The sequence below is a fragment of the Cyprinodon tularosa genome, unplaced genomic scaffold, assembly GCF_016077235.1.
Source record: "Cyprinodon tularosa strain WSP-4 unplaced genomic scaffold, ASM1607723v1 ctg125, whole genome shotgun sequence".
NCBI classification, from domain to species: Eukaryota; Metazoa; Chordata; class Actinopteri; order Cyprinodontiformes; family Cyprinodontidae; genus Cyprinodon; species Cyprinodon tularosa.
The window spans coordinates 727,422-751,021 of record NW_024038059.1 but is presented as its reverse complement, the minus strand read 5'-3'; the positions used below and the strand labels follow the sequence as shown (position 1 = coordinate 751,021).

At 39.1% G+C, this 23,600-nt stretch overlaps 1 protein-coding gene across 7 annotated transcripts in view; it reads left to right on the top strand.

Annotated features, from left to right (window-relative positions):
* The window catches only part of itsn2a (intersectin 2a), a 59,095-nt gene extending 38,350 nt beyond the window's left edge, over positions 1-20,745 (top strand). For 4 of the 7 annotated variants that reach the window (XM_038276544.1, XM_038276543.1, XM_038276540.1 and 1 more), the window contains 23 exons: positions 330-472; positions 576-999; positions 1,599-1,765; positions 1,881-1,941; positions 3,776-3,999; positions 4,092-4,132; positions 4,249-4,415; positions 7,085-7,118; positions 7,217-7,338; positions 8,387-8,483; positions 9,152-9,343; positions 9,523-9,567; positions 13,565-13,686; positions 13,775-13,881; positions 15,394-15,577; positions 15,663-15,761; positions 15,843-16,010; positions 16,094-16,306; positions 16,385-16,506; positions 16,598-16,680; positions 18,755-18,838; positions 18,918-19,091; positions 20,212-20,745. In XM_038276544.1, the coding sequence (XP_038132472.1) occupies positions 330-472; positions 576-999; positions 1,599-1,765; positions 1,881-1,941; positions 3,776-3,999; positions 4,092-4,132; positions 4,249-4,415; positions 7,085-7,118; positions 7,217-7,338; positions 8,387-8,483; positions 9,152-9,343; positions 9,523-9,567; positions 13,565-13,686; positions 13,775-13,881; positions 15,394-15,577; positions 15,663-15,761; positions 15,843-16,010; positions 16,094-16,306; positions 16,385-16,506; positions 16,598-16,680; positions 18,755-18,838; positions 18,918-19,091; positions 20,212-20,363 (3,225 nt within the window). In that variant the 3' untranslated portion in view covers positions 20,364-20,745. Of the gene's footprint in view, positions 1-329; positions 473-575; positions 1,000-1,598; positions 1,766-1,880; positions 1,942-3,775; positions 4,000-4,091; positions 4,133-4,248; positions 4,416-7,084; positions 7,119-7,216; positions 7,339-8,386; positions 8,484-9,151; positions 9,344-9,522; positions 9,568-13,564; positions 13,687-13,774; positions 13,882-15,393; positions 15,578-15,662; positions 15,762-15,842; positions 16,011-16,093; positions 16,307-16,384; positions 16,507-16,597; positions 16,681-18,754; positions 18,839-18,917; positions 19,092-20,211 lie in introns of those variants that run through there. The other 3 variants (XM_038276545.1, XM_038276542.1, XR_005279937.1) reach the window with 2 other exon arrangements.
* Positions 20,746-23,600: the final 2,855 nt, after the last annotated feature.

Sequence of the window (23,600 nt, the reverse complement as noted above, 5' to 3'; positions counted from 1 at the left end):
CTTTCTTAACAAACCCTATAAATCTCCTTTCTTCTCAGACATCATCATCTCCTGTGTTCTCTTCAGCTACACTCTTTACTTTCCCATTTCACCCGATAATAACATGTATTTTCTGTGTAAACAGGATGTTCCCTCAGGGTAAAACAAACATACACCCAAAATGTCAAATTTGCTCTGTTTCTATTTCTGAAAACCACACACATAAATATATAGAGAACATTCAATATGTCTGCATGTTACTTTGAGTTTTTACTTAATTTGAGAACATTATTGGGTTTGACAATATCCTGACAGAAATCATCATGCTTCCTTTGCATTGTCTGTACCAGGAGCTGCGGGAGAAGCAGAGGTTGCAACAGGCCATCCTGGATGACCTGCAAAGAGTCAAAGAGGAGAAACTGAAGCTGCTGCAGAGGCGCAAGGAAGAGGAGGAGAGAGAAAGGAGGAGAAGAGAGGAAGCAGAAGCAGCAAGGTGAATCCAGTGATCTATGAACTCAATCTATGTCTGCAGCTTTCCTATCAAGCTGTTTGTGTGTTTATAGTGGGTTAAAAACACTTGCGTTTTCTTCTTGCAGACTGGCAAAGCTGGAGGAGGAGAAGAGAGAGCTGGCGCGGATAGAGAAAGAGAAAAGGGAGAAGGAGGAAGAGGAAGAACGACAAAGAATGCTTCAGGAGGAGCAGAGGGCCAGACAGAGAGAAGAGGAGGAAAGAGAGGCGCAGGCTCGCCTCAGATCAGCTCAGGAGAAAGCACAGGAGGAGGAGAGGAGACAGAGGGAGGAGGAGAGGAAACAGAGGGAGGAGGAGAGGAGACAGAGGGAGGAGGAGAGGAAGAAGAGGGAGTTGGAAGAAGAGATGAAACGAAAACAAATGGAAGAGGAAAAGAGGAGAAAAGAAGAGCAGGAGAAAGGAGCAGTGCAGCTAACCACATACAGAGCCCTGTACTCCTTTGTCGCCCGCAACGCAGATGAGCTGAGTATCGATGCAGACTGTGTCATAGAGGTAGGAGACACAGCACTACGCAAAATTAGCTCTTCCTTCTACCAGCAAAAATGTCTCCAGCTGCAGCAGCTTTGGTCAAAGCATATCGACCCTTGAAAGGTTTTCACTCGCGTAGCTTCTCATCTTTTCCCATAAATAACACCTCTAATTAACCCCCAAATCCCCTTCATCATCCTGAGAATTTGATTTGTAAAATTTATAATTGCTTTTCATTTTGAAATTTGCCTCATGCTGCTTCTATTTCCAACAACTTCTTTGTTGTGCTTTCAAAATCTCAACATATAGGCTACTTTAAAGGCTGAAATACTATTTTAAATGTGGTTCCTGGATTTAGGGAAATGATTGTCCTGCATTTCGGTCACTGTTCACATTAACTCACAATTTATGCAACTTGTGCAACTAATTGTCTGTCTATGAATGCATAGTTAGCGACACATGTTCAATTTGAAACAGGTTTTTTTTCTGACCTATCCTCATATTTCTGCTGCAGCAAATAGTTCAACGAAAGAGACCCAGATGGAGTTACCAGCATGTGGAATGTTTTTTTGTGTATCACTTCATATTGAACTACTGGGATTAAAGTGTTTCTTATGATGCAGGTGGATGAGCACAATGTTGGTGAGCCCGGTTGGTTGTGTGGGAATTATCGAGGCAAAAGGGGCTGGTTCCCCCAGAGTTATGCGCAGAAATGTCCCACATCTTCTGCCTCTGAGACATCCCCTTCCTCATCAGTAAAGACGTCTGGTCTTCCACCTGTTCACGCAAGGTAAGAACCAAAATCCACATACTTTTTTTTTTTTTTTTACCTTCTATGTAGAAATGTGTTGAAGTCCTGTAAGTCATGCTGTAATTAAGAGATTTCTCCTTCATGTTTTACCCAGAAACACAGTCCCAGATGCAGCAGAGGAGAGCATCATTCCTCACTTCTCACATGCTTCACAGGTAAGACAGCCCTGACTGGATTGTGTTTTCATCCCAGATATATATTATTGTTAAAATCACCTTTTTTATCTTGGATCTTATGCCAGCATATCGTAACTGTTTTAGATGTATTTAAACTTCCTAAGTATATAAGATGCGCCTCGGATAGAGATATACCACGGAAAAAGTGAATCATCTTGTTTTTTCCTTCTTTAATTATTAATGATCACATAGAAGTCTCCGAGGTGGTAAAATAAATATTACCTGAAATGAAAAGAAAATATTCCAACTCCCCTGACATCTTAGAATCTGAGTGTTCAGCATGCCAAAGTGAGTGAATCTTTATCAAAGTGAAAAAAGCATCTGCATATTATATATATGCAGATGTATATATATTTATATAGCATTTGCTGTGACACAAATATGTGCAGAAGCTTTACTTTTCGAAGTTACAGTTACGTTGTAGCAGTTTGAACATAGCTACAGCTTCATAACTAACTCAGATTGTTAAAAAAAATGTCGAGATTGCGCTTCAATACTTCATACGAATTAGTCTGTTTAATTTGTCTGTGCCTTTCAAAGCTACTAAACCCATAAAACTGCAATTCTGTACCAATAATATTGGCATATGTTTGCAAGATCTACTGCTATAATTCACTATCTCGTCAAAGAGAAACATGAAAACTGATTTTTCAAAACTATCCTTTCACACCCATAGAGTTCAGAACCAAGACCCAATCAATTGCCCGCAATTATCCCCATTTAAAACCTGCTGGGGCCGCACAGACCCATATATAACAACGTGTCACCCGACCTGTGATCACAAAGTGTACATGTCACGACCCAATCCGTCCTGTAAGCACGATCTCTCCTGCACATACGCGAACAGATATACATCCGTGTGTCCATAAATACTTTAATTACGGTATTAAAATTACTTATTTCTATCCTTAACTCACTAAAGAATGCTAATACACATCTTTAAAAAAGTTAGCCGCCCGAAGTAGCGTAGGATCCCATTTCCGATGCAAATCAGGGACAGACGAGTGATGAAACAGAAAGGATTTTAAGGCATTCATTTTCTCAGGAATTACATTATTAACCTATAACACATTATAGTTTATAGAGGGAAAAACGTCATTTAAGTGTCTTTAACAAAATAAAATCGACCCGGATGTATATCTGGATGAACAAATGAGCAGATTGTGCATGCGCAGAACGGATCGTGCTTCCCTGGGCGGATCGGGTAGCGACAGTACACATAGCTGCTTATAATAACTGGGGCAGTAAAGAACATAACCTTACGGTCACATCCAGTGCGCCCTGCGCTCACAGATTAACAGCTCTAAATTGGCGTAAGAAATGTTTGCCTTGTTGCTTAAGAGGTTTTCTGGAAATTCTTGAATCAATTTATTTTTTAAGATGTGGAGTTAATAAATAAGGAAATATAAATAATTCCATTCATGCTGTAACTTTTTATGATACCTTCCCACACTTTGTTCATTTATACCATATATACAATGGTCCTGCATTGTTCTGCAGCAGTGCAGCCTTTCAGTTTTTGGGTTAGCGTCTCCAAAGGATCTTCACTGCCGCCTCTCATTCACACTGAACTACCATTTAAGGGAAACGCATTGTTATTCCTTACCTTAGTACTTTTTTTTTACCTTGCAAGCGTATGTACCTTAAAGATTGCAGACTGTCATGGCGCTTTGCAAACTGCTTAATAGATGTATGTGATTATTAGTGGAGTTAATAATACACCAATAATAACACATGTAAATGCAGTTAAAAAGAGAAATTGTTACAGCACATCCCTTTAAAATCTCTCTTGGCTCCTGTATTTTCTCCCTAGTCCTCAGTTCCTCTCACTGTTCGAGCCGTCTCTTCATGGTCCCCCACTTCAGAAAATCATCTTAATCCTTCCTGGGACATAAGTGGTGCCATGCTGAACTTCTCTCAGGGAGACTTCATCAGTGTCCTACAGCAAAGGGACGAGTGGTGGTTGGGACAGCTCAACGGGACGCGAGGATGGTTCCCCAAAAGCTACGTCACTCCAGAGCCAGGCGGCAACGCAGAGTAAGAAGACGCACTTGAACGATAACATTCACAGAAGTTGCCTTGAAATTTAATGGGTAAATGGACTATAATATTTGTTGTTCTGGTTTTAGAGCAGAAACAACAGACTTAAGTGATTCTGCTCAGCTAGAGGGTCAGTATCACTCATCATTCTGAAACGATCACTCTTTAAAGTTGGAAAAGCTCTCCAACTGGTAACTTCACACAGGCTCTTCATAGTTTGTCCTGAATTTTGTCTGTCTGACCCAGAGTATGTGGCTCTGTACACGTATGAGAGCCCAGAGACAGGAGACTTGACATTTGATGAAGGGGACGTCATCATGGTGACTGAAAGAGAAGGAGAGTGGTGGAGAGGATGCATCGGTGACCAGACGGGACTGTTTCCCTCCAACTACGTACGGCCTGTTGAGCCAGAGGTGAGAACTTCTGGGTCAATATTTCCAATCCCATATGGTTTATATCCTTCTCAGCGAGAAATCCAACTTAAAACATATGACAAATATTTACTGGATTGGTAAAATGAGGAATTATCTTTGGTCATACCTTAACAGATCATCTTCTTTACCTTTTTCCTTCATCTACCTGCTATGCTGCCTGGTCATCATGAAGCTCTTTATCAATGTTCTCTAACTAACTCCTGAGGCTATCTGCACGGATTCTATATCCATTAATGCACAGGCAGGCTCTATTGTCTAATTAAATAACTTCTGAAGGAAATTTCTCTCTATTTTATTAAAGGAATACTACACCCAAAACATGATTAGCCTTCATTTTCTACTCACCCCCATGCTGAACAACACCCTGGAGTACTTTTTTGATATCTCAAATGCATCTGGAGATCTGGGAGGCTTCTTGCTGTCTGCTGACATTCAAATAATGGAGGTCTATGGTGCCCGAGACAGAAAGGTCCATAAAAGTCCACAAAAAACGTGTCAATATTCCTCCATACTGCTCGTCCAATGTATTCCAAGTGTCCTGAGTGGGTAGCATCCAGAATTTACTCGAAACAAAGTCATTTAGAATGTTTTTAGAGCATAAATAGTAGTGTATAGGATTTCCTGAATGTCATGATGGGTGTCACAGAGAGTTAGCCCAAGATGCAGAACATACACTGAGGCACTGGTAAAAGTCCAAAGAGTTTATTAAAGGCTCAAGCATATGAATAACAGTTCAGGCAGGGGACTGATTCGCTGGGGTCTGTGCGGGGAAAGGGAGATGGCTGGATTTGAGCTTCCAGCTCACTGCAGGGAAACAACAGGGGAAAATCCACGTGGGAACCTCTAGGGAAACTCCACACAGAAGTCATCAGGCTTCATCCACGTAGGAATCTTCGGGTTGGCTCACCAGGGCAGATTAGCTGGTTAGACTCTCCTAGAGCTTCTGGCTTGAGACTGGTTTCTTGTGATGCAGCTCTCCCAGAGCTGCAGGCCAGAGACAAGTTGCCAGAGAGACTGCTCTTCCAGAGCTTCACGAGGAGACAGGAGGTTAAGCTCATCCAGAGCTTCACGAGGAGACAGGAGGTTAAGCTCATCCAGAGCTTCACGAGGAGACAGGAGGTTAAGCTCATCCAGAGCTTCACGAGGAGACAGGAGGTTAAGCTCATCCAGAGCTTCACGAGGAGACAGGAGGTTAAGCTCATCTAGAGCTTCACGAGGAGACAGGAGGTTAAGCTTGTCCAGAGCTTCACGAGGAGACAGGATTCCTGTGTGGCAGAAACAAGGAAGAGTTAGAATCTGGTCTCAACCTAGGAACAACCAAGACTCAGTCTATAGCAGAAGGTTCAGGAAGCTAACCAACTAAGATCAACACTGCGGCGTGGGATCAAGGTCAGGCAGGAGCTTATAAAGGAGAAGGTCTTCTAATGAGAGGATTAGGAACAGGTGTGCAGGAAAGTTCCAGCTCCAGAAGACCCACAGCGCATCCTGCTGGAGACAGAGGGTAATCTCCAGATCCCCACAGTAACTCCAAACCTAAGGGAAAAACAAAGAGCAGAAGAGGATCCTCGGCGCCCTCTGGTGGGCAGGCCTGAGGATCCCAACACTGAAAGCGCGCGCCCGCACGTTCACGACGCTACGGAAACCGCGGCAGACCAAACCGGATGAAAGTGCGCATTCAGCTCGGCAAAGAACTCATGCTCTTCCTCAACACTGAAGTCCTCAGATATTTTTCTTTCGTTTTTCTTTCTTTGCACAGGTAAACAGCACATTTCTTCTTCTACGCTTGCATTATCGGCAGAGCAGACGCTGAATGCGCACTTTCATCTGGTTGGTCTGCCGGCTTCCGTAGCGTCGTCAACGTGCGGGCGCGCGCTTTCAAGAAATCCTATACACTACTGTTTATGCTCTAAAAACATTCTAAATGACTTCGTTTCGAGTAAATTCTGGATGCTACCCACTCAGGACACTTAGAATACATTGGACGAGCAGTATGGAGGAATATTGACACGTTTTTTGTGGACTTTTATGGACCTTTCTGTCTCGGGCGCTATGGACCTCCATTATTTGAATGTCAGCAGACAGCAAGAAGCCTCCCAGATCTCCAGATGCATTTGAGATATCAAAAAAGTACTCCATAGTGTTGTTCAGCATGGGGGTGAGCAGAAAATGAAGGCTAATCATGTTTTGGGTGTACTATTCCTTTAAGTGGTATTAGAGTAAAAGGGTCTAGAAATAACTCCACAGCACACTTTTAATTAGTTCTTTTATGCTAAAAAATAAGTAATATTTCAACCCTTAATAGGGAACCTGTGCTGCATGTCAATTCTCCTCCTCTCTTCAGCTATTTCCTGTCCGGTGACTTTCAAAATAAAAGCCACTCAAAAAAAAAAAAAAAGTGATCACTTATCTTGGATCTCAAAATTATATTATTTGTGGTGATTTTCACAAAATCCTAATATACATCATAAAATGTGTATCTTAATGTGAGAAAATATTTAAACAATCAGAGTTTTAAATACATTTTCTCTGTAAGCAATGTATTGATGACTAAAACACGGTGTACAGTGTAGACATTTGTGTCATTAACTATATATTCATATAATATTAATTAATAATAGTGTTACTTTACCTTTGCTGACTAATTTTAGGCATCAAGACCAGGAATTTCAAGCAAGAAACCTGGTGAGGAAAGCAGCCCTGCACCCCTGTCCTTTAAATTCAAAGTCAGGTGGATGAATGTCAATCTGAATTCATTGTTGGGTATTTCTGATTGATAACAGAGATTGTCCAGGCTGTCACTGCCATGGAGGCCCCCATCCCTTATCAGCTGACTCTGTCTCCAGGACAACTGATAGTGGTCAGAGCCAAAAACTCCACTGGGTGGTGGCTCGGGGAACTGCAGGTCAGACAAAACAGACCAATGGGGCAAGAAATCTATTTTATTTTTAGATATGAAGCCATATAAATTATGGTTATATTCAGTAATTCTGAGACTTTTTTAAAATTTGCTTTACAAAAGAAAATTCATTTAAACACGAGCACAGCTAGCATTGTAACTGGCTTTGTTTTCACTGAGAAGCAGGTAAAATTAAAGCTGCTCATAGGTTTATGAAAAAACAGGCCTTAACATGGCTGTTTGTGTACGGATGCTATACCTTTGTTTACTGCTGGGTAATTTCAGTAAAGTTATTTACTATTAGGACTATATTTCTGGCAAGCATTTTTCTCAGTATTTATTTTTAATATTAAACCTTAGTAACTCTGTAAAAATTCTTGTTTTTATCATTTTCAAGCTCTGTATGGCAAAAATAAGTAAAGGGAGAAAAATGTATTTACGTTTAAAGAAATAATTCCTTTTTTAATTTCTGAAGGATAAATGGCCCAGTTTTCAATAATTCATAGCTTTTTTTTATTTTTTTTACAGATGACATTCTGAGTCCTTTGCAGTTGGCACGTTTATGTATTATATTTAGGTCATTTAAAATCTGGTTTATTTCACGCAGTGACCGCGATGACATTACATATTTTTACTTGTTTTGTTTTCACAATTAGAGTGAAGTTTTAAGAGATCATAAACTGAGCAAAGGCTGATTTGAGACACACTAGCCTCTTAAATATCTTGAAATAGAAAAGCAGTAAAACAGGCCTTTGAACCCTACTGAAATAGAAGCCAACTTAAGCAAGACATGCCATGTTGTGATTTGCGATATGTACAGTACATATAAAAAAAAAACTCTCATTTTTAATATAAATTGTCTGCGCAGATGACAATAACTGTTTATAAAGCTGTTAGAAAAATATTCTAAAAATGTGGCCTGATTTTTTTTTTCGGGCAATGTGTAGGAAAATATAAATAAATAAATAATTGACTTTTTTTTTACATTTAGAATCTAAAACATTCGAAGCTGGTGAATAATGGACTCCTGGTTAATTTTCATTTACCCCTCCAGGCTCGAGGCAAAAAGAGACAGAAAGGATGGTTTCATTCCTCCCATGTTAAGCTCCTGGGACCATCCAGTACCAAGACCTCCCTCTCCCCCCTGCCAGGTGACACAGTCTGAACCCACAGATAATGTTCAGTCATTATTCAGGGTTTTAGTATTGCTTTTTTTTATAAAGGGATTTTATATTCTATTTTTTAACATTGTGAACAGCAGCATGTATTCTAACATGTCTAATAATTAAACCTTAGTTTTGCAGTCACATCCAGCAATGCATTTTAGAGGATTTTAATGTGAAATACCTGCAGCACACTATTGCAAGTTCAACTTTAGTAAACAAAAATCTCAAAGACAGAGGAAACATCCAAGACAATTCAGGGTGAAAGTTGTGAAACATCTTATAGCTCCTTTCAATCGTTCCCAAAAGGAATGAATATTGAACACCTGGGCAAGAGGAACGTTACTCAGAAAAGCAGCCAACTAAGTGTAGACTAAGGGGACTGAATACAAAACCTTGTCACACTTTTTATTTATTTATTTGTTTTTCATTTTCCTTACACTTTGCTGCAAAAAATGTGAAAAAGTTCAAAATGTGAACATTTTTGCATGCCAAGTTTAGAAGAACACACCAAAACTGATTTGCAGCTTCTCATCTCTGCAGTCTGAATGAACTTACTAACTACTAACAGACAAAATAACACTGAAAGCTAAACCTCATCTCCTCCCTGAAAACTGACGTACATTAACTCTGTTTCTCCCCCCTGCTTGCATCAGTGTGCCAAGTTATCGCAATGTACGACTACGCTGCTGCTAATCAGGACGAGCTGAGCTTCTCCAAGGGGCAGCTCATCAACATCCTGGACAAGACCAACCCCGACTGGTGGAAAGGCGAAGTCAATGGGGTCACAGGCTTGCTGCCCACCAATTATGTTAAAATGACAACAGAGTCAGACCCCAGCCAACAATGTGAGTAAAGCTTTTTTTTTTTTTAACCATTCTATTGGAAAAAGTGTTTTTTGGTTGCAGCATTTAATAGAAAAGCAGTAATTCACACCAGCAGCTGAAGAACATATGCTAAGGAGAAAATAAAGCTGCAAATTCACAAAACATATACAAAGTTTTGCTTTCTTACCAATTCGATCCAGGTACATTAAATTCCTCATCCATATCAGAGCCTGGAGATGTGTCTGGTAAGCCAGTTTTTTTCAGTCACAGAGGGAGGTGGTTTTCTCCTGAACTTAAAAGGTCTGATCCCAAACATTTTCCACTGCAGAAATTAGAGAGATTTTCTAACCTTTGCAGTTATAAATTGGACAGGGAGGATCATGCCTTTTAAGTTATCCCACTTTAAAGATCATTGAAAGGAATAATACAACATATTCATTGTAAACTTTTTTGCCAAGAGTCTGTTCTCCTGAAATCTTCAAATTCAGCAATCTCTGAGCAAAAAAGTGGAATGTAATTCCCTTAATTTAAGACTCTTAAAGGAGTATAACAATCAAGTGGAAGAATCACTGTCAAATCTCCAATTAACCTGTCGCATTTAATCACTTCCCTCACATTTCTGGAAGTTTAATTGATGAGGTGATTCGATTTCCTTTGGACTCTCAGCACTGAATCACTCATACAGCACCTTATGAAACATACTGAAAACTTCTTAAACTTAAAATTTAAAACTTCAACTTTTCTGTTTTGAGACATAAAACCACAAACCTTGATGCATTTTATCTTGATTTTATATCATTGGCTAACACAGAGTACACTGGGGAAAACAGGCATTTGATACGTTTTGTTTAACGTTTCTAAGCCGTACCTGCAGCTTGAGCTGAGAGTACGGTTTCCATGTAAAAGTGATGCAGCCACTGCTTACCCAGGGCAGAGGGGAACATTGAGGCTCTGTATTTTTTTTGTCTCTCCTTGAAGCTCATCCAGCCTAATGCACAGTAATTTAACCAAGCAGTTTAATAAACTTTGAAGAAGTTGCGCAAAATCATTTGGCTTGCAAGGAAGGTGGGGCTACTTTCCCAATACTGTAAGGGAAATGAGAAATAATCATACGAAATGTTTTTATGTAATTGAAATATCAAGCCTATGTGGGGTTTTGCTTTACAAACATTTTTTGTGGAATAAAAAAAAGTTTCTTGGATGCAGCAGGCAAGCATGCTCATCCTTCTTCCACCAAACAGGGAAGGAGATAAATGTAGCAGGAAAGTCTTTGTGAGAGTCATCTGACCACATAACCTTTTTCCCATGCTGCCTCTGGATCATCCAAGATGTTGTAGCAACTTGAGACGTGTCTGGACATACACTGGCCTAAGAAGGAGGACCTTGGCCATGCAGCAGGGTTAGCGTGGTGTGCTACTAATGGTGTTTGAGACTTTAGTGTAGCTTTCATGGACCTGGTATTACCCTGTAGTTCAGTGCTGATCCCTCATCTTTCCTTGTGATTATTAACACCTAATGGATTGAGATCTTGCATATCTCAGGCAACGCAGATCGGCAGTGCTCTTGAGTTTTCTCCGTTTTCTAATAATTGCAGCAAAAGTTTTTGCCTGTTGTGGAGAGGTTGGAGTCTGAATGAATATTCAAACAAGTGCAATAAATACAAATTTTGAGTGGAGGATGAAAGGGTTTGGAAAGCCAGGAAAAATTGCAAAATTGCAGAGTATCAAATAACTATTTTCCCCACCGTACTGCATGATTATGAAATTGAAGGCAAATGAAGTGTGGCTTCTAGGTCCATCTAAAACTTTGAATCATTATCATATTTATGTACTATGAATTAAAAAGCATGCTCGTTTCTGTGACAGAATCTGAAAAATGTCCAAGGGATGTGAAGAATTTTGTAAGGTGCTGTAGCTGATTTCAAACATCGGTTAAATAAGAGGAGTGTGTTCAAAATTAGTATTCATAGGATGTTTTTCACCCAGCGCAGCAGATTTCTTGTTAACAAGAGCGAACATGGTGGACATTTAATTAGGCTGAGCTTGTCAAAGCCACGCTTGCTAAAAACAATGAAATTTTCACTGTAACAAACACGTTCTGACGCATACACACACCCCCAGCACTTACACACACACACGCTGCAGCTCATGATTATTAGTAACATTTACATTTCCAGAAATGCATTATTAATGCATGTGCATGTCAGAGTCCTACATTAATATTAAAACAATATTAACCGTCTGCTGTCTCTCTTCCCCTTTTTTTCCATCTCACTCATCTCCCGCCTCCTCCACTCCATCCATTTTTTTTCTCCTTCTGTAGGACTGTAGTGCTGGTTTTCCTCTCTTCTTCCTCCCCTCTTCCTCTGTCTTATCCACCCTCCTCCACCCCTGTCTGAGCGAGTAGCCCTGTGGCAACAGGAAGCCCGGCACCAAGCGAGAAAAAGAACAGTCCAGCTCCTCGCTTTCCTCTTGAATTATTTGGGACTGTGGTGTCTGATTCTTCCCTGTTTTTATTTTTTTGGTTCTTACCTTTTTCACTCTAGTTTTTCTCTTTCTTTTTGGGATTGATTTCTTGCCCTACTCCTGACTTTTTCTTGTTTCCCTCCACTTATTAACCAGGGGACTGAGGTGGAGGCAGCTAGACACAAGCAGGGGGGAGGCTTTCTACCTTTAACACAGAAATATGGACACTATAGTTTTAATAAGAAATGTTAGGCCTAAAATCCTCCATACTAAACTGTCATAAATTGGGAGTTTTTTTATTAGTTAAGCAATTTGTTATTATCTGGAAATGATATAAGCAAGTGCCAAAACAACTATTGATTTATATTGAAGATTTTTAATACAAATTTAAGAGTGTATTTTTCTGTTTTTTGTTAAAACAGAAACATATTCAATTATTTTTGTGATCTTTATTTGCCATTACTGCAATTAAGCAATTCTTACATCATCTTCCACAGTCATTATCAAACTAGTTAAACATTCTCATAGTTATAAAATATCTTAAATTAAATTAATCTTCCTCTGCAGAAGGATGATGTCATTATTTAATCAATTAATGTAAAAGAAAATCCACTTTTAACTTATTTACATTTTGTGTAGGATCCTTCTTCTTCAATCAAAGTTAGATATTATTTGCTCCTTTAAAAATATTCAATATAATAATTGTAATATAGTTTTTTTTATATATAAGCTCAGTGATTCCTTAAAGGGCGATTTGCTTATATAGAGTAAAAGAAGCATGGAAGATGGTTGTGTTTTAATTAGTTTATCTATTTAAGGTATATAAATCATACAGAGGGTAGATGAATGATAATATATAAGTCAGTGCAGTCACTTGTTTTATGTCATTCTAGTCATAAACTGTAAGATGTAAATTACCATTAAAAGAATCAAACGTGTGGGGGATTTTGGGCCTAACTCTTAAAGGGACTGGAAGATAGTAGTTATAATGTATTGAATATAACATTTAGGTAATTTAGTTTTTTATAATAGGCTTATGAATAAATGGTATAATAGTATTTTAATAGGGTCTCTCAATCTTGCACTAATAACACTAAACATTACTGAAATGGACCAATGAAAAGATTCACTGTTGCTTAAATCGCCCCGATCGATGCTCGCTAACACATTGCTTTGATTAAAACTACTTTTAATTACTCGGTTCTTAGGCACTCTTATGTCCATTACTGATTTGTTATATGAAAAAAATAGTTCTGAACTGTGAGATCACCAGCAAAAAAAAAAAAGTAAAAAAACAAAAACAAACAAATGTTTTGTTTACGTGTAAAACAGTATTATAGATAGTAGGAGAACAGCAGTGCTGCTGACATTAACATGAATATGTCAAGATTAAACCTCAAAGACCTGAACTACCTGCTGAGTCTTCCACAGCTTTATTTTTTCCTGCCACATTTTCATTTACACCTATGCAATCATGTGGAGAGGGCGCTCCGGTGTGCTCCACTTTGATTTAATGCAGTCTATTGGTAGCAGCGTCGTTAGCATCGCTTGTTGTGTTCTGTTCATGCACTGCAACTACAATGTGCCTCAATCAGTGCATTAATTGTAAATATAACATTAAAAGACTGACAAATAAAAGAAGTTTTTGACATGTGAACTTTTGAATTGTCTTTATATGATTTGTTGGGTGTCGTGCACCATACTGCTCTCTTGTGCTTCCGTGTGACCCTGTCTGTCTCTACATATGCATGTTTTTGTGCGGGTATGTGTGGAACAGGGTGTGCAGACCTGTACACGCTGGATACAATGAGTCCTCAGGAGAGGAAAAGACAGGGTTATATACATGAGCTCATTCACACCGAAGAGACCTATGTGGAGGATTTGGAGCTGGTTCTAGAGGTACAACCTAAATAATTTTATTAAATGAACCAAATTTATGGAGCTATGTTTGCTTAATTTTCTTTTTCGACTGTTTACTGGTGCTCAGGTGTTTTACAAACCGATGTCTGAGTCAGGTCGCCTGACAGAAGCTGAGATGGCAGCGATCTTTGTTAACTGGAGGGAGTTGATCATGTGCAACACCAGATTGCTTAGGTAGGTACCATATGTGACAAACTCAGAGTCTTGCAAAAGTATTCATAGCCTTTGAACTTTTCCATGTTTGGTTTCAGTTTAGTTTTCTGTTTATGCATGGCCATTTTAATGGAGTGATCGAGTCAGATCAGTAAAAAGGAAACAATTGCATTAGGTCACTGACTTTGCAGGATTCGCATCTTCTGGATGAGAGTGTTCTGTCCCACTATCAGCGTTGCAGTTTACTCCACAACCCTGGTGTCAGACCACGCAACATCTTCAACAGTTTGGGAAAGGATTTTTTTGTTGGTTTGTTTTATAAACCATGCCTATTGATATTGAGTTGATGGATATTATTCAGCAGGCTCTGTTCTGACATAGTCCCAAGGCTCCAACTGGTTTGGCAAAAATTGACTTTAAGGGATATAGATTTACATGTGATGATAAAAAGTATTTGCAGAATATAAGGCTTGTCAGTTCTAAAGTTCTTTCAACTACAAGTTTTAAAACTGTTTTAATGTGAGATATTTAAAATTAATTGCGATTCTTCAAGGTTGACGCCCTAACAATTTGAAAACCATTGAAATAAGAAAACATAAAGTAGAAAATTGACTATTAAAGCATCAGAAATACACATAATTATTTAACTTCTTCCGTAATTTGAACTTCATAATACAAACGTCAATGACAGGAGTGTTTTCATCTACAAATATTTGTGTTTTTAATTAATCTTTCATAAGTACAGTGCATTTACAAAGTATGCATATATGGTGTCTAAAAATATTTTAGTTTTATTCAAGTAACAATTAAATTGAAATGTATTTTATTGAGATTGAAGTTGCTCTGAAGGAGCTTTAGAGATGAGCAGCTCAGGAGGCAGAATCTGTCTTCAGGATAAGTTTTGGCATTCCATTCCGTGGGTTAGGGTTCCTTGCAGGATCACAGGAAGGCCAGTGCTTATCTTCATCTGTATTAGGGCAAAGGATGGAGGCACATTTAAAAGAACCGATCAATGTTTGGTCATGTTTTTAGTCAGTGAGAGGAACACATTAATCGGTGGGGAAAACATGCCAACCCCAGTAGAAAAAAACACAAACCATATGTGCAACATTGTAAATGCATGGAACAAAATTTTTTTATTTTTTACCTACATGAATCTGTGACTGCAATGGCAGCGTCTTTGCCAAGCATGCGATTTATTTATTTATTTATTTTTTTTAAACAGAGAAGCTGCAAGGAGAGAAAGAATTGCACAAAGCACATACAAAAAGCTGTAATAAGCAGCCGTCATTGCAATCTGACTGCAATGATTGTTTTTTTCATGTTTTGGAGTGGCCTAGTCCAAGTCAAAACCTGAATACTATCTAGAATCTTTTCAGATTTTTATAGCAAAATGGTAAATTTTTGAAGGTTTTTTTACACAGCGATGCTGAAAATGTAAAACTTCAAGGATATGATACATTTCGCAAGGCGTTGCATTTCAGGACAAAAAATCTCTTGCTGTATGATATCCTCTTCCTTTGTTTGTGTCAGTGCTCTTCGTGAGCGCAAACGAACAGGAGGAGAGAACATGCCGGTTCAGCTGATAGGAGACCTGCTATCCTCAGAGCTCGCTCACATGCAGCCATATATTCGCTTCTGCTCCTGTCAGCTCAATGCTGCAGCCCTCCTGCAGACAAAAACCCACAATCAGCCTGAATTTAAAGATTTTCTCAAGGTATAAATAAAAATTATGAACAACTAATGAAAAATATTATCTAAAAAGAGCTTCTTTCTCTAATATTTTGCTTTATTTTGAGCAGAAGGTTGCCACAAACTACCGCTGCAAAGGAATGCCACTGTCCAGCTTTCTCCTAAAGCCGATGCAGAGGCTCACTCGCTACCCTCTGCTCATAAAGAATGTATTTCAAATATCTTATTTCTCATCATATCTCCCCTTTCTCCTTTGCTTTCTGTGGTAACCTTCTCCTCCTGTTCCTCAGATCCTCGAGCACACCCCAGATGATCATGACGACCATCGGCCCCTGCAGGAAGCTCTGGAGCGGGCCGAGGAGCTGTGCTCTCAGGTCAACGAGGCAGTCAGAGAGAAGGAAAACGCAGAACGTCTGGAATGGATACAGAACCACATTCAGTGCGAGGGGCCTATCGAGGTAAATACATTCAGACACGTCGAGCATTAAAAATGCATGTCTTTATCAACCAAGTTTGAAGTTTCTTTCTAACTTTTTCGCAGCACCTGGTCTTCAGCTCTTTGACTAACTGCCTTGGGCCCCGCAAGCTGCTCCACAGTGGCCGGCTGTTCAAAACCAAAAGCAGCAGAGAACTCTGGGCTTTCCTCTTCAATGATTTCCTCCTCCTCACACACAGTGGCAAGCCTTTCTCCTCCTCGGGTTCAGAAAAACTGTTCAGCCCCAAAACCAATATACAGCTGAAGATCTACAAGACGGTAAAGAAAAACTTCTGAGTGTAACTATTTAGGGTTTATTTTAAATCTTTGTTTTGGTTTCATTGTGTGTCCCTCTAGCCACTGTTCCTCAACGAGGTTTTGGTGAAAATGCCAGCAGATCCGTCCAGTGAAGAGCCACTCTTTCATGTCTCACACATCGACCGTGTCTACACCCTGAAAACAGAGAGTTTAAGTGAGAGGTACTCATGCACAGATGATGTACCCAATGGCACTGTGATCTACAGATACAATCGTACACAGAGCAATCATATGTCTCCTTTGTTTTGGTAGGACAGCATGGGTCCAAAAAATCAAGGCAGCCTCTGAGCATTTCATAGAGACTGAGAAGAAAAAGAGAGAGAAGGCATATCAAGGTATGATTAGTGTATTTATAATTAATCTGCATGTATCATTTGATCGGGATTTCGAGAGTCTTGAGAAAGCATTCATTTTCACATAAATACTGAAGTAGCTGTATGAATAAGGGATGAATTGATATGCAGCTCGTATGTTGACTCTTGATACGTTTAGAAGTGTTTCATCAGCAAACAGCATCCTGCCTATTGCTTAAAAAAATGACAACAGCACACTGAAAACCTAGGAAAATCCAATGTAAAAACATGACTCAAAATATTCAAAACACACAAACATAAAACACATTACTTTTAGTGGCCTTTATTGGAAAAAGGTGCAAAATCATGCACGTCCTGAAACAGTTGAGACTAGGTGCTTGAACACAAAGGCATGCAAGCTAAAAAGGAAAAAAATGGATCCGAACACTAATTATTATCAAGGTTTGGTGGAGGTTGGTTGAGGACCCAAATGCAGACGGGAGGAGGCAGAGATGAGTCTTGCTGAGATAAGGAAAAAAGGGTAAGAGAAACAAAAATCCAAGAACAAAATACAGATAAAGCACCATGTGGGTCCCCTGATGGGGAGAAGACACATGGGGAGCCAGGTAAGAAAAGAGCTACAAAACAACAAGAAACCAGCAATTAGGAAGTGCAAAGGTGGTGCGTGTGTATATATATATATATATATATATATATGGAGAACAGAACAAAGGATGGGCTAATGAGCTGATATGGATCAGGTGTGAATAGAACTAACTAGAAGGGAGCCGAAGGGAAAGGAAATGGGGCAACAGAGAGCAATTCAAGAAATACAGAGCTGCATAAAAAGAACACAAAATGGAAAAGAAACCAATGAACAAGAAAACTCAGGAAAACATAAATCAAAATGGAACTGAAAACTTTGAAAAGAAACTCAACAGAGGTACACAAGGGGAGAACCATAACAATTATTGCTCCCAAGCTGGTAAATTCACCAAAACAGTTACCTTCCAGGCCACACACCCTTCCTCAGGCTTAATAAATGTCACTGTTTTGGTGAATAATACAACTTGGAAGCTATAGTTGGTGCGCAGATTGTAGTCTCAAGAATAGGTTGGTTTTGAAGAATAGGTTGTTTTTGTTTTTTTTTGCAGTTTCTCATATCTACTGTAGGGGGGTAGAGTAGGTTCTGGCCAAATGTAACATTATAGCCTAAAAAGAAAAGACAATGTTTGGTTAAAGGTTTAAAAAAAAAAAAACATCACACTTGATCATATTCATGGTGAAACATGGTGATAGCAGCATCATGCTACGTGAATGCTCTTATATAGCTGGAACAGGGAAGTTGGATACAGTAAATAGGTGACAAGTTGGAGCAAAGATGCAGTTAAGACTACAAAAAAATGGAATTTTGTTTAAAAAATCCGCTGTGTAAAATCAATATATAGCAATATTTGAATGACTGTGGATGTAAAATTAATATGAAAATCTTTGTGAGATGTTGTATATTTCCTTATGAGTAAATATCACCAAACATCTGTTTTGCCCCGATACTGGACAGGATTTTGAAGGGAAGGAATATTATAAATCACCTTTCAGAACCAGTAAAGGTTGACGTATTAAAAGTGTTAGGTTTAAATGATAATAAAGTTACTTTTCTGCAGAAGAGGAGAGAAGATAGACAGAGAATTTTCACTCCCTGAAATGTCTGTGGTCAACTTTGCTGGGACCTCTGTCTCCTGCCTTTATTGTCAGACTTCATAGGAGTAACAGGAGGGCTCAGAAGTTGTCAGAAGGGGGCAGAAGTTTACACATGATGAAGCATGACAGTTCCTTTTGCAGTTTTATTGTGGGTGAAGGTCAGTCACCTGCAACAGCTTAAGGCAAGGCCCTGGGAGAAATATTTTCTCTCCCCATTTGAAGTTGAAACAACAGAACATTCCTAGTAGGCCTGTTAGTTAATACAAATAAAATTATGACATTTACATTTTTCTTTGCACAAAAATTGCAATTCTTAAAAAAAAAAAAACATGTGTTAGACTTAATATTTCCAAAATGTAAATCCGAATCAGATTATATAAAACATGTTTGAACAATCATTTTCTGTTTATTTCAGCTCGCTCCCTAAAGACCAGTGGAATTGGTCGCCTGCTGGTTACAGTCATCGAAGCTCAGGAGCTAAGAGCCTGCAAGCCCAATGGTGACTCCCAAAGGCACAATTACTTCTCCTCAGTGAATACTCAACGTTAAGGGAAACTGAAATCCTCCTCTTTCTTTAGGTAAGAGCAATCCATACTGCGAGCTGACCATGGGGGCTCAGTGCTACACGTCACGGCCGGTCCTGGACACTCTGAACCCAAAGTGGAACTTCAACTGTCAGTTTTTCATCAAAGACATTTACCAGGACGTCCTGAGTATCACTGTGTTTGAGAAGGACCAGTTCTCACCAGACGGTCAGTTAGACATGAAAACTATTGTTAATTATTTCGATTTACCTCAAATATCAGCAGCTGTGCAAAATGTGAATATTATCAAAAAGTAGATTAAAAACCATACTTTATTTGATTTCTGAGGTCTATATAGGGACAACATAAATCTTTAAATACATATATTTAACCATCCCATTAAAGTGTTTGATATAAAAAGTGTCTATTTATTCTTTATCTAATAAACGATTCAAATATTAGCTATACCATTAATTTCTACAATACACAAATTAATCATTAAATGTCCAATAACGTAACTAGGAAAAAGGAATGTAAAAATATGAATTGAATGATTTCATCTCTTTAAAAAAGACATCTATTGAAATATTTGTATGATTAATTAACTTTATAATATAATGTGTTTGTATATATTTTTAGGGAAGTCACTGGTATGTTGCATAATTTATGTTGCATCTCCATAAGATAGAGAATATTAATGGATTTAGAAATTGAAAGGGAGAAAAGCCACATTTTAATTTTCTTTCTTATAGAAAGACATTTTTAGCTTTGGGTGATGCTTTGTTTCTAATATGTGAGCCCTGGATTGGATTTTACCATAAAAGAATGCCAGTTAAACCCGGTGATAACTCATTAAGTTATGATAAAAGTTAATGAACTGCTATCTTTGTGGTCATAAATGTATAATAGCTCACTAATATCAGTGAGTTTTAATTTAGGACTGTTATGTTAACTGTTTACTAGAAATGTAGACCAAAAAATAGATTAAAAGTTATGAATTTGGTTTTTGAAAAAAATTAACACTGTAATAAACTATACATCTATAAGAGGTTAATAAACCTCTTATAGATGTATAACATTAATTTCAGTACAGTAAGCTCAGGTAAGCTGTGATTCCAAGTTAATGCAAAAAGCAAATATGTTGTATCTCAGTCTGATAGCACTGGAAGGATCATTATTGTGTATAACTCTCTTTCAGTCATTGTTTTTTTCTACTGAAGAAATGGATCAAGCATGCTTCCTGCTGATAAATTAGCCTCAAATATTAATTTTCCAGAGATGTATTTGGAAAAAGAGAATGAAAAAGTCTAAAGCATCACACTGAAATGAGAGATTTTTTTCTCTTCAGACTTTCTGGGTCGTACTGAAGTTCCCGTGGCAACTATAAAGAAAGACATGGAGATTAAAGGAGCAGCAACACGTCGCCTGCTCCTGCATGAAGTACCCACTGGAGAAGTGTCGGTCAAACTGGACCTCCAGCTGTATGAGGCCACCAAATGAGCCACTTAGTTTATTGATTTAGAAGAATTATGTCTTGAAAGTGCCTGTCTGGATGATTTGATGGATGTTATGCAGCTAAATAGTCCAGGTTTTGCTGTTCCTACCTTTTTTTATCAAAGTAAATCTGAATTGTTAGGTTCTTATTCAGAGCCAAACTGAAATCTTTAATGATTTTAAACAAAACAATAATGTTTTGCTAATTTTACCGGTTTGTTTACTTTTCATCAATTATGGAAGCTTAATATTCTGTAACATGTCAATATGCAGTAATGAACTGTACCTGTTTTCAAACCACCTCTACTTGTCATTCTGAATAAAACAGGATTTTATCATGTACCAATAAAAATGGAAAGTGGAATAAATATGATACATGCACAATATATTTCTTTTTGTCGCTTTTGCCATTTGTTAGTCTTCTGTTTATAGTTCAGTAAAACTAGTGGAAAGGGTTGGTGAATGATTCACACGTTCACATCCTTCTCAAATGCCAGCGTTTGTGTGTAAATACTGTAGTGGATAAAAACTAATGATGGAAACTTTTAGGTAGTATTAATAATACTTATCTGTTATTGTGCATTACAAGTTTTTATCTCTGGATTTAACCCATACCTTTGAAAGCTGTCAGCAGCTTGCAGCGCAACGTGGGCAATCCGGAGCTGAGGGCCTTGGTCAGGGTCCGAGCATGACAGTCCAAGATTTAAACCAGCAACCTTGTGGCCTCTCTAGAAAGCGGATGCTCTGCTCCTGACAACTCCTACCCACAAGGCTACACCTCATATGAGCATACCAAAGGATATGTGCACACATAGTATTGTTTCAAATCAAACGGATTAAAAAGTGAAAAAACAAGATCACAAATTCAAATCAAAACTATACATTTTACTACTTAAATTTAAGATGTTGATAATTCTACTTTTTTTTTATTTGTTTCATGTTCATACTGTTACTCCTCTCGAGATAATCAAGGCTCAACGTCGTCCTTTTGGTTTTAACAGATATTCATTGTGGACATGTCTTACAAAGCCCCAGAAAATGCCGTCAGAACTAAGAAGGGAAACAGAAACCCAAATTAGCTCAAAACAAGTAAAACAAAGTCGTACCTCATTGACCGCGTAAACTCCAGAGGAATAAAGATTATTTATACAGCTTTCACAATTAAAATCTTAACGTTTCCTGCTAAAACTTCCTGGAAAACAGTCCTAGTGATGCAAAAAAATGTCAATCAATCTTTCCCATGGGCAACAATGTGACATGTGGAACAAAAACATAGGTTCCTCCTTACATTTTAATGTGCTTTTTAACCACTGTACATAAGCATAAATTTACTAAAAGTTATTTATTATTGAACATTTAATTTTGATGCTAGTCTGTATGAACTCTTGTTTTAACAATATTAAAATATTTAAATGAGTTGACTGATGGCAGTTACACATACAATCATAATAAACTGTAATTTCAGGAGTTTGGAGAGTGGTGGCCTAGTGGTTAGGGCATAGGGCTTGGGATCCTGAAGGTTCTGAGTTTGAGCAATGCTCCTACGGACTGCCACTCTGGCTCTCTGAGCAAGATCCCACACTGCTCCCCAGGTGCCCCACGATGGCAGCCCACTGATTCCCAAGGGGATGGAATAAATGCTACATTTCTCCTGACATCTTCTGCCGCCCTCTGTTCCTCTGGATGCCGCTAAAGCTGTGGTCCATTCCCCTGGTCTGTGTCCAGCCAGCCTGCGGTAACCACAAGCTGAAAGCTGCTGGCCTCTACCGCACTGTGCGTAAGGTACTGGATATAGATGGGTGGTATGAGATGGCCACAGTGCTGACCGCCGCAGAGGGGCATGGACTTCGGCCCATGGCAGCATTTCTCATGAGGAGGTACTGAGAGGCAGGAGTGGCACCGCCTGTCATCATGTATGTGAACCGGGACTGCTGCAGCCCACATGCTCACAGTTAGTCGCAGGTCAGGGCCATGTTTTCAGAGTGGAATGAGCTCAGATGTGGAATGGACAGATGTGGATGTCCATTCAGATGTGGAATGGACATTTGCAGCAGGAGTCGTCACTGAGGCTCATCAGCCCTACAGTACCTTCATTGCTCGGCTGTCAAGGTCAACAGTCATCCTGCTTGTATATATTAGTAGTCATTTTTCAGGTTCATAGAAAAGATTGAATTGGGGAAATTTGTATTTTAGTTCATAAAAAGCAAAATACAATGGAATTATATCTGTTTACCTCAATTGCAAGTTAAGGTAACATTTCTTTTTTCTTTATATAACAGAGCATGTTCTCAAAATAAACATTCCAGGTGCATTTTTGAGTTGGACCCAGAACATGCTGCTGCTCTTCGGCTGGATAAACAGGGGGAGCTTCTGGCCAGAGGAGTTGATCCAGTCTTTGAGAAGGCCCTGGACCAAATGATCAGCAGGAAGGAGTTAGCTCTGCATAGCCGGAAGAGGACAAGAGGGGTGGAGGAGACGTCAAGAAGGATAAAGGCCCTAATAGATTAGATGGACAGTGAGAAGGGGAGGGACACTCTGGGAGCACCACTGCCGGAACATGAGCGCATCCAGCAGGTGTGGAGAGACCAGCACAAACACATCGGCTGTATTCAGGACCCAGAAGGCTTCCCTCTGTACCTGAAGACAGGGATGCTGAAGATGCTTTCACGCTTTGGCAGTGCCACTTTCTGCCCCAGAAACTCTGGGGGTAAATCTTTGGAGGACTGGCTGGGAGAAAAGATCCATCTGAAGAGGTCGGAGAACCCCCCACCAAGAGGCTCCTGCTGTGGTTCAGATGGAGGTCAGGGCAGGTGATGCTTCTAACATTAACTTTGATGACCTCTGCTGGATTTTATGACCCCAATCAAGCTCAATTACAAAGGCAGGTAGAAGAGCAGTTACACGTTTGTTATATTAATGTAAGCTAGTATGTATATACACAGGGAAAATAAGTGTTATACAGATGTTTATTCACCCACTTATTATTGACGCATAATTGAACCTTCTGTATACCTGACTAAATTATTCCATCATATCTTTCCACGTCCAGTGGTATTACACGTCATTTTTCCTGGTGCGAGCGGGGGGCTCAAAATTTTGGTCCCAGTCTTAAAAGCTTCCTGATGCTTTGACTGCAGTAATTAGACTAGAGGGCGGATAGCCTTCCTCCAAACGGATAGGTGGCCAGGCGTCAGAGCCACAGCATAAACAACTATGCAAGAAAAATTATTTTTATTTTTTTTG